The sequence below is a fragment of the Cervus canadensis genome, chromosome X, assembly GCF_019320065.1.
Source record: "Cervus canadensis isolate Bull #8, Minnesota chromosome X, ASM1932006v1, whole genome shotgun sequence".
Taxonomy (NCBI): domain Eukaryota; kingdom Metazoa; phylum Chordata; class Mammalia; order Artiodactyla; family Cervidae; genus Cervus; species Cervus canadensis.
Genome location: NC_057419.1, coordinates 115,477,352 through 115,493,224, shown reverse-complemented (window position 1 = coordinate 115,493,224; position 15,873 = coordinate 115,477,352). Strand labels below are relative to the sequence as shown.

Genomic DNA, 15,873 nt, shown 5'->3' with positions numbered 1-15,873 from the left:
TAACTGAAACAGGCTGAGTGTGATTTTTCCGTGGCTGAGATTGGCTCACTCGTTTAAAATTAAATCACAGCATTCGGCAGCACCCTTTGGGTTTATCAACCTGAAGGGGAGATTTCCAGCAGCTACCAGAGACCTGCTCTCAACTGCATCTTGTTCTGTTTTGATCAATGCCTGGATGCAGGCATTGCCAGAAGACAAGAAGAAGATATGGTGAAGATATCAGGGGATATAATCAAACTCCAGATGTGTTCTGACAGCCTTAGACTTTCTCTACCAAGGAGAAATTAAACAGGGCCACAGACAAACCGCATCTGTTCAGGACAAAGCAGATTGGGTTTTCAAATGACCTGCGTGTGAAACAATGAAAGAAGGTAGTTGATGGTGTGTCAGCGGAGTGCTACATCTCCCAAAAGGGCTGATGTGATATGAGGCCACATTAAGAGAAACAGTGTCAAGAGTGAGGGTGGTGATAAACTGCCCTACTTGTTCCTTGTCAGACTGTGCCCAGAGGGTACATTCCAATCAAGTGGAATGTGTTCAGAGGCAAACAAAGCCATATTGAGGGGACCTGAAGCAGTGGAGAGAATAGTTGAAAACTAGATTTAACATAAAGAAGAGAAGCCACGGGGTTTCTGAAATGCTGTCTTCCAATACCTGAAGCCACACATGTGGAATTAACAGATGCTCCCTAAGTAAGTCCTCAAGGTCTGCAGCTATCATGTTTTGCTGACAACTCCACATCTTAAGCCCAGATCACTCTTTGAGGCTTTATCTGTCCATTCAGTCAGAGACCTGGGAGGCCTCCTTACCCCTCTTCCTCCCTCTCCCCTACATTCATTTTGCCCCTAAGTCTTGTTACTTCAACCCTGCCTCCAAATGCCTCCCTAGTCTGCCCTCTCTTCTGTCTTCTTTTCTACAGTAATGTCAACTTACTTCCCCAGTTCCACCACACACCATACACAGTGATCTTTCTAAAACACAGGCTCCATTGTGTTACTCCCCTGCCTAAAACCCTCTAAAGACCTCTCTGTTGCCTTCATAAATCTAAATTCTTTTTTTCTGGCTGTACCTAACAACTTGAGGGATCTTAGTTCCCTGACCAGGGATTGAACCCGGGCCCTAGGCCGTGACAGTGCTGAGTCCTAACCACTGGACGGCCAGGAAATCCCAGAAGTCTCAATTCTTGAATGTGGCATCTGAGGCCTTCCACGACCCTGTCCATGGCTACCTCTCCATCCTCCATTCCTGCCACTGACCAGTAACTCCCAGTAAGAGGTTTCCTGTGCTCTTCCTCTGTACACAGTAGGCCAGTTTTTGCCTCTGCCTTTGCTCATTCTGACTTTTCTGTGTCATATTCCATTTCGCTCTTCTTGCCTCATCTAATTCTTCCTTGTTTTTCAAAATAAAGCTACAGAAACCCTTCTACTATTAGGCTTGGCTGAGAATCACTGCAAGGTGTTTTCATGGTGCCTCATGCCTGTTCCAGTCATTAATAGCACATGAGATAGGGATGCTCCCCTCTGGGCCCTGTGACTTATCTGTGGCCATCTCCAGGGCCTCTTCCTGAATCAACCCTGAATATTCACTGGAAGGACTGATGCTGAAGCTGAAGCTCCAATACTTTGGCCACCTGATGCAAAGAGTTGACTCATTAGAAAAGACCCTGATGCTGGGAAAGATGGAAGGCAGGAGCAGAAGGGGGAGACAGAGGACAAGATGGTTGGATGGCATCACTGACTCAATGCACATGAGTTTGAGCAAGCTCCAGGAGATGGTGAGGGACAGGGAATCTTAGCGTGCCACAGTCCATGGGGTCACAAAGAGTCAGACATGACTTAGCAACTGAACACCGATAATTGGGCCCTTTTCCAGTGCCGGTCACACAGGTGCTGGAGCAGACCTGAGCACAGAAGAGTGCCACCTGTGTTTCCATGCCCCTTCGCCTCTCCACTCACTGCGCCATTGGCTTGGGCTCTCACATCCTCAGTTGCTCTGGGTGTGGCGGGGTCTTCTCTGACATTTTCCTGACAACCCCTCACTTAGGATAATGAACATCCTCAATCCTTAGCCCAGTGAAACCTTCCAGGTGTTATCTGCACCTGCCTTTCCACCTCCAACACACTATGCCATTTGGGAGGCCACTGGACATTCCTGGAGATGCACCTTGAGCTGATTTTCCTTTTCACCCAAGGATCATTTTCTGAGCATCATCAAGTGTTTCTAGTTGGGGCAGTCTGGCACCCTGGACCTATTTTCCCTGGAAGAAGAGGGCTGCTGGCAATCCCTGACTCTCCAGAGCTATTGGCATCTAAGTGAATGGTAGCTGTCATTACCAGCATATGGATGTGCACACGTGTAGACGCCTTTAATTTCTCTGCTGCTCTGATAATCCTACAGTGCAGAGACCCCGAGGCTGCCCACCTTGGATGGCCCTCCTTTCATACAGGCATGAGCTTGGAGGAGGGACACACCTGTAACATGAGAGGCTCTGTCAATATCCGCCTGCCTCCTCTGTCTCTCCACGTGGGGATGGTGCTTACAAAACACTGGTTCAGACACTAACCCTGGTGGTTATGATCTATCTGCTCTGAAGGACAAGGGAGAGTTTTTAGGGAGCAGAGCCACAGTCATGCACAAGGGGTGCACTCTAGAATTTACCAGAAGATGTCACTGTTGGCTTAAATCAGTAAAACAAATGTGGGCTGGAGGACTGTCAACTGAGCATGAAGGTGACTCCATCATGGAGCTTTTAAACACCCATTTATAATGCATGCCTGGAAAAGCTGGTTGAAAGACTAATCCAAGTGTGTCACTGGTCTTCATAAATTTCTTTTTTCTCCAAATAATCAGACTAATTGCCATGAAGCTGTGGCCTCAGGCCTAGCATGAAGGCTTAATAAATCTACCAAAGGAGTGAGTGAATGAATGAATACCAAAGCAAGGAATAGAAGTTCGGAGCCCATGGGAACAACAGTCACCTTTGTTGGTCAAGGCTACTGGGGAAGAAAAGCTGCTAGTTGTTAGCAGTGGGTCTTTACAGAAATGAATTTGAGTGGCCGCAGCCAGGCAAGAGTGAGGCCAGTCAATGTGGGTTTGCCACCCCTCCAGCCTCACTCCAGGATGCTTCTCTTGTGTCCCATGCTTGTTCACTCCACAATATCATAGAAGGTGATATTTTAAATTTTTTATGGTTTTTGCCAGTCACTTAGATTCTCCAGAGTTTTTAATATGATGAGGCATGACCTTCCCAGTTCCCAACTCTCTTCTTCTTCTTCCCTGGGATAGTTCATTAAAGAAGTAATGAAAGGAGTTACTGGGATTCTGTTTTCTGTCTAGTACAACACTGAAAAGGATGAGATGAGAGCTAAAGAAGAATATGTAGATTTCTTGTCGCAGAACACCTACTTTAAACAGAAATACAAACAAAAAATTGTGATTCAGTATCAAAAATATTTTAGCAAAGGTTAACTGTGGAAGTGTCACTGAAGAAGAGATGATGACTGGCAGCAGGAGTGGGATACATTTTCTCAGAGGAGAGATCATACTTGGACTGGAAATTGCAGGATGCCTAGAATTTTCCAGTTAAAGAAGGAAGGTTATGCCAGGCAGAGGGAACACCATGAATAGAAGAGAAGCACACAGGATATAGATCCCAGGGTGCCTGCATTGCTCAGAGCCCAAGACTTGGGAGGAATGTTTGTTCAGAGGACATCAGCCAGCAGACCTAGCCAGTCGGGTGCTTGACTTGGTTCTATCTGGCTCCTCATTCCTGGGTGCAGAAGCAGCATCCCTCAGGTGGGATGAATAAACCAGAAAAGCTACAAGCCATTTGCCAGGTTTCCTTGAAGAAACTAATGTTAATATTCAGTGTTTATTGTCATCTTCCTTCCACAGTAAGCCCATCCATGACCTCACCCTTTATCCACTGAACCTGAGTGGAAACTCATTTCTTAATTAAAGTACAGCTGCAAAGTTGTTTTTCCCTTGATCACATCATAAACCAGGATGCTTCTGCTGTGTGAGTGTGTGAGTGAGTGTGAGTGCACCTGCTCTGTATGGGTGTGTGTGGGTGTGCGGTTTAAATGTTTACTAGTCTGCTATATGAGCAAAGAACTCTTACAGTTTGCAGCTTTAAAGTGAAGACAGTAAAAATAAATGAATAAATAAATAAAGTGAAGACAGTAACACAGCAAAGCCTCCATACATGCTGACATCCGGGTGTCCTTTCAGTGGGTAAAGAAAACGGGTATTTTGGAACTGATAGAGTTAACTTGCCTCTGCTGGGAATATCAGCACGTGAGTGAAGGCTGAAACCGAAGTAGTAACTTATATATATGCCATTGGCAGCTCCCATGTCTATTTCAGTCGGTGACTAACCGCAATGTTTATTTCTGGAGGCTCCGGGCTGCACTGCTATCTTCACATTCCACTGCCATCACGTAGGAGCCATGATGTTATGACAGCAGCCAGAATCAAAAGCATCATATCAGACACTCTTTCAACAAGGTTTTGTTCATAAGATATCCTGATTAGACTAGATATTAGAAGAATGCTTTTGTGAGAAAGATTAGACCTTGAGTACTTGTCAACCTCATCTCACTTCAGTAAAATCATTCATTTCCATTGAGTCTCCATTTCATGATCAGTTAATGGGAGTTTGGGAGTGGGGAGTATGAAATAAATGAGGTCATTGGGAGGACACTGTCACTAGTTGGAGAGAGAGAAACAGGGGGAAGGAGGAAGGGGGAGCGGCCTTTCCGCCCGATATATATGCTTTAAAAAGGAGCTCTCTGGACAGGCTAGTGGGACTCACAGAGGGGACAAGAGCACAGTCCACAGGACAGCTGCCACCAGATTGCCATCATTTTACTTTGGCCTCGCTTCCTGACCAGTGAACATCACATATGCCATGCCCCTCCCCGACTCCACCTATGTCAGCCACAGCCCTGACCACTGGCCTTTGTGCTTTGTCCATAGGAACTTCCACTACATCACCATCCTCCGCGACCCAGTGTCGCGGTACCTGAGTGAGTGGAGGCATGTCCAGAGAGGGGCAACATGGAAGGCGTCCCTCCACGTCTGCGACGGCAGGCCCCCAACTTCTGAAGAGCTGCCCAGCTGCTACACTGGAGACGACTGGTCTGGCTGCCCCCTGAAGGAGTTCATGGACTGTCCCTATAACCTAGCCAACAACCGCCAGGTGCGCATGCTGTCCGACCTCACACTCGTTGGCTGCTACAACCTGTCGGTCATGCCCGAAAACCAGAGGAACAAGGTCCTCCTGGAAAGTGCCAAATCGAATCTGAAGCACATGGCGTTCTTCGGCCTCACTGAGTTTCAGCGGAAGACCCAGTATCTGTTTGAGAAAACCTTCAACATGAACTTTATTTCTCCCTTTACCCAGTATAACACCACTAGGGCCTCTAGCGTAGAAATCAATGAGGAACTCCAAAAACGTATTGAGGGACTGAATTTTCTGGATATGGAATTGTACAGCTATGCAAAAGATCTCTTTTTGCAAAGGTATCAGTTTATGAGGCAGAAGGAGCATCAGGAAGCTAGACGGAAGCGTCAGGAACAACGCAAATTTCTGAAGGGAAGGTTCCTTCAGACCCATTACCAGACCCAGAGTCAGGGCCAGAACCCGAATCCGAGTCAGAATCCGAGTCAGAACCCAAACCTGAATGCTAGTCAGAGTGGGACTCAGAATCTGTTTCAGAATCTGATTCAGAATCTGACTCAGAGCTCGGGTCAGAATCCAAACCCAAAGGAGAACCAGGAAAGCCAGAAACAGAATCCAGGCCAAGAGCAGAGCGATGGCAACACCAGCAATGGCACCCATGACTATATAGGCAGCGTAGAGAAATGGCGCTAAGTGGCTCCCAAAGGCTTTCACACACTTCTCCCAAAGCGCCAGTCAAAATAGGGCAGATCCTCAAACATGAGAGCGTCCAAACACATCCTGCTTCCTAAAGTTTGGAAGTTCAAAAAAGTTAAGATGTCGCCTTTACAGTTGCCTTTCAATTCAGTGTTCTACTGTGCGTGGGTAAAACAAATTTCAATATATAATTAAATTGCCTTTTTTTTTTTTTGGTTTGTTGGAGTATTTATAAAATCCAAAAGCCAAACCAGACTCACCAGAAATTGCTGTTTAGATATTTTAAGAAGTTCTTAAATTAGTCATAGGAACAAAATGGAAACATAAAATGTGGCCATTTAACTTATGCCTAAGAAATGGACTTTACATTATTCATGATACACTGTCGAAACCCAATCTTGGAAGCAAACATTTTTTCCAGGGGTAAGCATGAATATAACATAAAACAAACTAAACACGAAACTTCATTTTCTTCTGATTATAACCAGGAATCTATTTAAATAAAATAAGAACTGATGGTAGAGTTTACCAAACTGTAGAAAATAGAAAACTTCTCTCCCAAACATGGGTAGTTTTATGTAAAAATATTGGCTTTTGAGTAGAAAGGGACTCATCTTGTTATTTGAGATGTTTAAAATTTTAAACTTTTTCTACCTTCTGTTATTTAAAGGTTTTAAACAGGGTGTATCTCATATTAAACCAAACACTTTTTCCAAATGGAGTACCAATGTAAAGATCTAATTTCCAGATGATTTCTGGGCACTGTAATTTCAACAATTCTGGAATCCTTTTGGCGCTGCTTCTCATTCATTTTAAAGCTTCTCCGAGTTGTGCTCATTCCAAACTAACCCGTTTTAGAATCTTTCTTCATCATCTAAATGGTGTGTTGCTGAATTTATTGTGATATATAATCCTGGATTAAAGTCAGGACTTTCTTTCTATAGAATTGTCTTATCAATGTTTGTGTAGTGAGATCCTTATCAAGAAACTCTTGAACAGGATAGCGTGTCTTAAAATATTGCTGAAGTTAGTATTCTATTCTTGATCAGATAGAATTGAACCTGAATGTGAATGAATTGTTATTTACTTTTTGTACATTTTTATTGTAATGTTTCCAGTTGGGCTGGCTCTTTCTAGCCCATTAGTTCTTTTTCATGTTGACAGAGTGTAGACAATTACAAGAGAAAAACAAGGTTGGAATAAGCACTAGGATAGCCAACGTTATTCAGGAACACCAAAAGCTTTACCTCGATACTTTGGGTGAGCCGTGTACCAGGTTTAGTTTTGAGAAAACAAAAGGCAAAAGAATTCTGCAGTGAGGTTAAACATCAGAAACATGGGTTGAAGAAAGTGATTTGGTATTGGAAGTCTGTGCAAAAATACTTTCAGGGTATCAAGTTTGAATTGCAGGGGGCAAAAAGAAGTATATAACCCACTATGCTAGCAAGCATCCTGATTCTGGGCAGCTTCCACATTACGGGTTTTGCTGTCCTTTCGTAAGGACTTAAACTAAGCCTCTGGCTGTAAATCAGAAAGGCAACTGGAAGTGGCATTTATGTTTTCATGAGGGACATGCTTAGAAATGTGACCATAAAGTCACGTCTTGTACAATCTGCCCATTTGCATGATCTAGCTTCATCTGTAATAATAAGGCCACAAACTGGACAAGAAGCTGAGTACTTGGGTTAAAAAGTGTTTTTGACTCTGCGCTTGTATCAGTAGATCTAAATTTTGTTTTGCCTGACAGTATCGCAGTCCTGGGAATCTGAGAACTGGAAAACTGAAAGGAAAAAAATTTTCAAAATCCAAAATACCTTAACGTCAAACTGTTTTAGAGTGAAACTATTTTGTGTACTTTGTGTTTTTAAACTAATGATTCTGTAGATCACTGTGGTATTTCAATTTTGTTTTGTTTTAATGGATGATGTTTGCTTTTAAAGCTGATAGGTAATGTTGGAAAGCAGGATGAAGCCCGAGCCAGTGGAAAAGCTTGTTACAGAAAAAAAAATATTTTGTGTTATTGCTGTGGTGTGCATGGTTTGCAGAGATTAAGTGCATTTTCTCTGTCTATACTGATTTACTGTATATAGGGGATGTTATAAATATACATTTTGGTCATCATCATGTAAATCCCATGACTTCAACTGTAAACATCTGTCCAGTGATGTAGCTTTACAAACCATTTACTGATTTTGTGTAATTTAACAATAGATATGAAATAAAGTTTAAATTACGGACGCTGAGTTATTTCGTGATTTCAAAGTTTGCAGCCACTAGACGTCATGACATCACAGAGAGAATTCTCTTTTCTCAAGGAGTTTCTTATTTTCCTCTTGGCCACCAGATATGGAGATGAGATGAGCCACTCTAATGTAGCATGTGCCAATGACCTTAATCTTGGGTGCTTCCCTCTGAGGGTCCAGAGTGTGTTCTCTCTCTCTTTTTTTTTTACTAGTTTAAATGATTTTATTATTCATAGTAAAAATGTGCTCAAAATGTTAATCCTTGTCATTTGAAAGGTTACAGTTGCAATAAAAATTCCTATATTTCTGGTAGTTCACTGATTGAATATTGAGAAGTCACAACAAATAACTGACAGATAGCAAGTGTGCATAATTTATTTCTTTCTTTACTTTTTTGTGTCCTTTTAGTGCTGCTGTTGTTTAAGGAAGTATTTTGCTCAAGTGTATGACAATATTGGCCATTTTTGAATATGTGAAAATATAATTTTTAAAGCCAGTTATTGTCTATTATTTGATTCATTAAAGCTTCTGCTCAGCTTTCATATCAATTCAGTTCAGTTCAGCTGCCCAGTCATGTCTGACTCTTTGCTACCTCATGGACTGCACCACACCAGGCTTCTCTGTCCATCACCACCTCCTGAAGCTTGCTCAAACTCGTGTCCATTGAGTTGGTGATGCCATCCAACCATTTCATCCTCTGTCATCCCCTTCTCTCTTTTTTTTCATTTATTTTTATTAGTTGAAGGCTAATTACTTTACAATATTGTAGTGGTTTTTGCCATACACTGACATGAATCAGCCATGGATTTACATGTGTTCCCCATCCCGATCCCCCCTCCCACCTCCCTCCCCATCCCATCTCTCTGGGTCTTCCCAGTGCACCAGCCCTGAGCACTTGTCTCATGCATCCAACCTGGGCTGGTGATCTGTTTCACCCTTGATAGTACATTTGTTTTAATGCTATTCTCTCAGAACATCCCACCCTCGCTCTTTTGAATAAAACAAAGTTATCCATGAAAGACAAAGTTGGCTATGTGTTTTAGTCAGCTCTGGTTGCTATACCAAAATACCATAAACTGGGTGGCTTGTCAACAATGGAAATTTATTTTCTACAGTTCTGGAAGCCAAAAGTCTGAGATCAGGTGGCCAGTATGGTTGGGTTCTGATGACTCTCTTCCCAGTTTCAGAAATCTGTCTTCTTGCTGTGTCCTCATATCACAGGAAGTAGCTAGCTAATTCTCTGGGTTTTTCTTATATGGGCACTAGTCCCATTCATGAGGGCTCCCATGGATCACCTCCCAAAGGCCACACCTCCTAATACCATCACAGTGGGATTAGAGTCTCAACACATGAATCTGGTGGGGACATTCCATCCCTTATGCTATGCAAATGAAATATGTGAGTGTTTTAATTTAAAAATTATTCAACGAAATACTTGCACATTTAAGAGCATGTGAGAAAGAAAAATAATACTTTTTTATTTTTTATCTTTTATCTATCCCTTCTGTCTGGGATATAGGTTAAACGTGAGCATTAAAGTATTGGCTTTGCACCAGCCCTGAGCACTTGTCTCATGCATCCAACCTGGGCTGGTGATCTGTTTCATCCTTGATAGTATACTTATTTCAATGCTATTCTCTCAGAACATCCCACCCTCGCCTTCTCACTACAATATTGTAAAGTAATTAGCCTCCAACTAATAAAAATAAATGGGAAAAATTAAAAATAAATAAATAAACCATACAGTGCTTTTGCAAAAAAAAATATTGTCTTTGAAAGTTATGAAGACAATGTCTTCTAATTATATTCAATGTACATATTTTTCCCAAAAAAATTATGGTTATGACTATGAGTGGGGATGATTTGTTCTTGTCTTTTTCAAAAGAGAATTTAGATGCCAGATCATGGGATTAGAAGGAAGAAAGCTACAGAATTTGAGGAGTTTAACTATACTCAGCCTACCAACTATTCATACTTACAAAGTTCTGCCCATCAAGTGTTCACTGAGCAATAACTGGGTGGTCAAAGTTCCTGCTTGTCAGAGGGCCCCATGGTCTCCTCTTGGGCGGAACTGTGAACAGGAATATAGAGCTCAAGTATTAGTTGCTCAGTAATGTCTGACCCTTCGACCCCATGGACAGTAGCCCTCTAGATTCAAGAACTTGAAATATTTAGGAAATAAAGATTATTTCTCTTTACCCTCCAGGAGGATATTCTTGGAGAGTACTCGCTGAAATGGGGAAAATATTGAAAACCTGCACTCTGCTTCTGGGCACAGAGACCGAGGAAAGGGGCTACAGGTAGCCCAGAGAAGAAATAACTAACTGGCTCAGTTTCTAAGGACTTAGGATTCTCAATAGGAGTTATAGCAAAGTAAAAGCAAGGCTGTCTTTGGGAGGTGGGAGATCTAAAGAACTGTTACACTGGCACGGGTGATTTTGTTTCATGGGGTGGGGAATTAGAAGTGAAAAGAACTCTAAAAAACTCACAGGCCAGGCTTTAGACAACCGCACTCTCCCCATGCCTGAGACACAGAAGAGACCAACAGACTCGGCTAGGCTGGTGATCTGCAACTCCAAGCTTTATTGTCCTGTTCTGAGGACTGCTTCTCTCTTGTCTTTACTAGGAATCAGAACAAGCAAACAGACAAAGCCTGGGCTGGGGGAGTGTGGGTTGTAAAGAGTCTAATAAGATACAGTGTATGCTGACGCCAAATATAATCCCATGGGATTGTGGAATAGGGCAATCCTAATCTCTCATATAGCCAGAGTGAGATGAGCTGATGGTCTTAAACATCAGAGGAACTTGATCAAGACCTCAAAAATTCTAAAGTAAATTTATAACACATCAATCAGACCTTCAGAACAAGGGCTTCCCTGGTGACTCAGATGGTAAAGAATCTGCCTGCAATGCAGGAGACCCGGGTTCAATTCCTGGGTTGGGAAGATCCACTGGAGAAGGGAATAGCAACTTACTCCAGTATTCTCATCTGGAGAATTCCATGGACAGAGGAGCCTGGTGGGCTATACAGTCCATGGGGTTGCAGAGTCAGACTTGATTGAGCGACTAACACTTAGAACTGCAGGAGAAACCTATCTTGAGAAAAGCAAATCAGCTATTTCTCAGTGTAAATAACACTGTTCTGAGCAGCTAGACCAGAGGTTCAAAAAATGACAGACCTGGGGCCAAGTCCCTCCACCTGCTTTTGTTAATAACAGTGTATTGGAACATGGCCACGCCCATATTTTTGCATATTTCCTCTGGCTACTCTCACAACCCCAGAGGCAGGAACAGCTGAAACACTGATGGCCCAAAAAGCTAAAATATTTATTTTCTCGCCCTTGAGAGAAAAAAACTGGTCAACCTCTGAGCTAGAGAGCCAATCCAAATTTCCCGAATAGTAAAATCTCAGCAGAGTCTGTAATGATTCCAGGGTCAGAGAGGATAGAAGAGTGTGATTCAGACAACATACTTTCCAATCAACAACACCACACTAATATTTATGGGATGTGTGCTTAGTTGTGTCTGACTTTGCAACCCCATCGACTGTAGCCCTCCAGGCTCCTCTTTGCATGGGGATTCTCCAGGCAAGAATAATGGAGTGGGTTGCCATGTCCTCCTCCAAGGCATCTTCCCAACCCAGGGATGGAACTCAGGTCTCCTGCGTTGCAGGCTGATTCTTTACTGTCTGAGCCCCCAGGAAAGCCCACATTTATGGGGTACCTACTATTATATGCAAATCATTTCATGAGGCCTGAGAACAGAGAAGAATCTGATCTTTCCCCCAAAGAATTATGAAAATCTAAACCAAATGCTGTGTCAGAGAGTATAGTTAAAAGCTTAATTAGTTCTTCAATGTGTGTGTGTTTTATTACATGCTTGTAAAAACTGCAAATGATATGGAAGCATGTAAGTAAAAAATGAAATGAACAATTACCTACACAATTCTCACTCTTCCAAAATAACTAGTGGAATTATATGATTTCTTCCAGACCACCTTGTCCTTTTCACGTTCAAATCTAACATCTCTCTTTCTCTCTTCCCTCACTTTTTCCCTCTCCCCCAACACACAACACAAAAATGAAACCATACCATATAGTTCTCAATTTCCTTTTTTAAAGCTCAGCAATGTATCCTGGTTTTCCTTCCAAAATGAGAATATAGTGAGTGGTTGACCCTAAACCCCTAAGCCCCCAAATAGATTAATGCTGATATTATAGATTGAGAATGTAGGCTCTTGATCCATACTGCATGGGTTTGAATCTCAGTCCCATCATTTACCATGTCTGTGACCTTGGAGAAGTCACTAGCCTCTCCATGCCCCCGTTTCCTCCCCTATAAATGGAGAAAATTACAGCTCCAACTTCAAATGGTTATTGTGAGAAATAAAAGAGTTCATATTTGTAAAGGACTCAGAACAGAATCTGACACAAAATAACCTTAATATGCGTTTGATAGTATTATCATTATTATTGTTCCTAATATGAAAACTAGCTGTCTGGTGAATGCCTATCTCTTTAATAGCTAAAGGCTGACTCTGAGATGAAGAATTGAAAATATATATTTATAAAACAGATTTTTTACATAATTAAATGTATAAAGACCTACCCTAAGGTTTACTTCTGAGCTTTGAATGTAGCCAGTGACAGATCTCCTGAAAGATCTAATCAACAAAATGCCAATTGAGACACGGATACTCTCTCCAGCAGTGAAAATGCATTATCTGATGTCCCCTGCTGGCTGGGGACCTACTTTAGTGCACTTAGCCAAGGATGACTCACCACCAGGCCCCTTCCTTTCCCACCCACCTCCCCACCCTATATTGTCAGAGTATGGGCCTGTCTGTACCCTGAGATCCCAGAGGGTTTCAGAGATCCAGCTACCTCCCACACAGACCCAGGTGGGTGCTTGGAATTCCCACACTCCAAGTCTCTACTCTGTGCAGGAGACCCTATTAAAATGCATCTATGCCGCCTAGGAGGGAGGAGAGCCACTAACCCATTAAAAGCACCTCCTAGTTTATCATATTAGCAGTCACGAAGGGCCCTCAGGGAAGGCGACACTCAAGTCATGTAAATTGAGGTGTAGCTCACTTCACTTTAAAAAAAAGAAATAGAATGTTTGGCTTCCCTGTCATTTGACTTTAAAATTTTTGACCTTGTTTGCCTGAAGGGCAGGATAAGGTTCAATAATCCTCATTAAGTCTCATTAAATTGTATACATTCTACTCTCATTGTGCTTGGCTTAAATCTTGTGGCTTCACGAGGCTCACTAAGATTTACTGATGCCTAACTGGGCCTAAGAAAAGTTTAACAGTTTTTGTGACTTTAAAATGCTCCATTGGATTTCATGTGACTTCAGAGAACCTGAGAGGAATTGTCAAGTATTAGAAGAGAGGGCTTTACCATAGTTCGATGGGCTATAATAGGCCAGCTGGAACCCAACCTTACCAGCTTTCTCAAGGATTAGCTCAAACACATGAGTGTTTTTTCTCCTGTCAGGTCGGAAAAAGGTCTTCTGCCCCTGAAACTAGCTAGAACAGGACCATGTGCCCATCAATGTCCTTGGGATTCTGTTGTAAAGACTTTTGTCAATTTGACCCAAGAGGCAGATTTAGGCTTTGCAAAGGTAAACAACTAGGAAGGAAGGTTAAGTAAGGAGCCTCAGCACTGTCTAGCCAAGATGAATAGGATTTATCAGGAATGAACTTGACCTAACAGTCATCAGTAGTTTCCCAGTGCTCCCCAGTGTCCATTGTCATTGGAAGCATGCTTTACTCAGACTCCAGGGAACTTGACAGGGAGGTCATTGTTTTGGTTGCCCGGCACTCCCATGCAAGGTCAGGTTTCTTTGTCAGTTCAGTCAGTTCAGTCGCTCAGTCAGTTCAGTCGCTCAGTCGTGTCCGACTCTTTGCGACCCCATGAATCGCAGCACACCAGGCCTCCCTGTCCATCACCAACTCCTGGAGTTTACTCAAACTCATGTCCATCGAGTCGGTGATGCCATCCAGCCACCTCATCCTCTGTCGTCCCCTTCTCCTCCCGCCCCCAATCCCTCCCAGCATCAGGGTCTTTTCCAATGAGTCAGCTCTTTGCATGAGGTGGCCAAAGTATTGGAGCTTCAACTTCAACATCACTTCCAATGAACACCCAGGACTGATCTCCTTTAGGATGGACTGGTTGGATCTCCTTGCAGTCCAAGGGACTCTCAAGAGTCTTCTCCAACACCACAGTTCAAAAGCATCAATTTTTCTGCGCTCAGCTTTCTTCAGAGTCCAACTCTCACATCCATACATGACCACTGGAAAAACCATAGCCTTGACCAGACAGAACTTTGTTGGCAAAGTAATGTCTCTGCTTTTTAAAATGCTATCTAAGTTGGTCATAACTTTCCTTCCAAGAAGTAAGCGTCTTTTAATTTCATGACTGCAGTCACCATCTGCAGTGATTTTGGAGCCCCCCAAAATAAAGTCTGACACTGTTTCCACTGTCTCCCCATCTATTTGCCATGAAGTGATGGGACCAGATGCCATGATCTTAGTTTTCTGAATGTTAAGCTTTAAGCCAACTTTTTCACTCTCCTCTTTCACTTTCGTCAAGAGGCTTTTTAGTTCCTCTTCACTTTCTGCCATAAAGGTTGTGTCATCTGCATATCTGAGGTTATTGATATTTCTCCCGGCAATCTTGATTCCAGCTTGTGCTTCCTCCAGCCCAGCGTTTCTCATGATGTACTCTGCATATAAGTTAAATAAGCAGGGTGACAATATACAGCCTTGATGTACTCCTTTTCCTATTTGGAACCAGTCTGTTGTTCTATGTAGCCCACCTGAATGGTCAAAGTAACTCCTTAATTATTCTCCCGTTCTCAGCCTCTTTCTCGACCACCACACTCATCTTCCTCAAACTGCATCTCAAACCCTAAACCATGGACCTGAGGCCTCAGAAGCCTCACTGACATGTTTGTTTAAAGATGCAAATACCCTGGGCCCCACTGCAGAGGTTCCGTATCAAAATTTCAGTTGTGAAGTGAGAGATCCTGCCTTTTGGGGTGAGATTCTAAGGAGATGCCAAGATGCTCAGGTACAGTGGAGAGCTACTGTCCTAAATCATAGGTCTGATTCTGCACTGCCCTTCTCAGAAAGTGCCAGGAGCTCTGCACCATCTACAGATGGAAGTCCACACTCATCAACTAAATGCCCGAAGCACTCCGCTCTGCCAAGACTCACCATTGAAAGCCACCCTCCTTGAAACTGACTCTTGACTACTGGAACCTTACTTCTTGCCCTAAGCATTGGCCATCCAAAATGATTTTAAATAGGAGTTTTTGAGATATCATTGATTCTAACAGACTCTATAAAATCTTACTTAGGCTGATTGCCATCTTAACAGAGTTTTAATGAACTCTAATAAGCCTTGACTTATTAGCTATGTGACCCAGACTTCATTTTTCTGAGCCTTTCCTTATTTCTAAGACTGAAATTATAATAGTATTTACTCCATAGGTTTGTGGTAATGATTAAATGAGCTAAAACATGCAAAGCAGTTTAGAACAGCGTTCTGGTACTTTGCAATTAGATTGGATTAATATAGGTAAACATTTCTAGCATTGAAGCAATTTATTATTTTGGACTCATATGTTTTATTCATACAGAAACTTTTAATGGAACACCTACACTGTTTTTCTTGGTAATGTTTTACAGTCTTCCCCCACCTCAACCATTTATTGAACTCTAAGTTACTCAGTAATTGAATT

The 15,873-nt window shown here is 42.5% G+C and overlaps 1 protein-coding gene across 1 annotated transcript in view; it reads left to right on the top strand.

Annotated features, from left to right (window-relative positions):
- The window catches only part of LOC122435699 (heparan-sulfate 6-O-sulfotransferase 2-like), an 87,808-nt gene extending 79,687 nt beyond the window's left edge, over nt 1-8,121 (top strand). Inside the window, exon 4 of the mRNA XM_043459830.1 lies at nt 4,978-8,121. Within this exon, the coding sequence (XP_043315765.1) occupies nt 4,978-5,875 (898 nt within the window). The 3' untranslated portion in view covers nt 5,876-8,121. The remainder of the gene's footprint in view (nt 1-4,977) is intronic.
- Nucleotides 8,122-15,873: the final 7,752 nt, after the last annotated feature.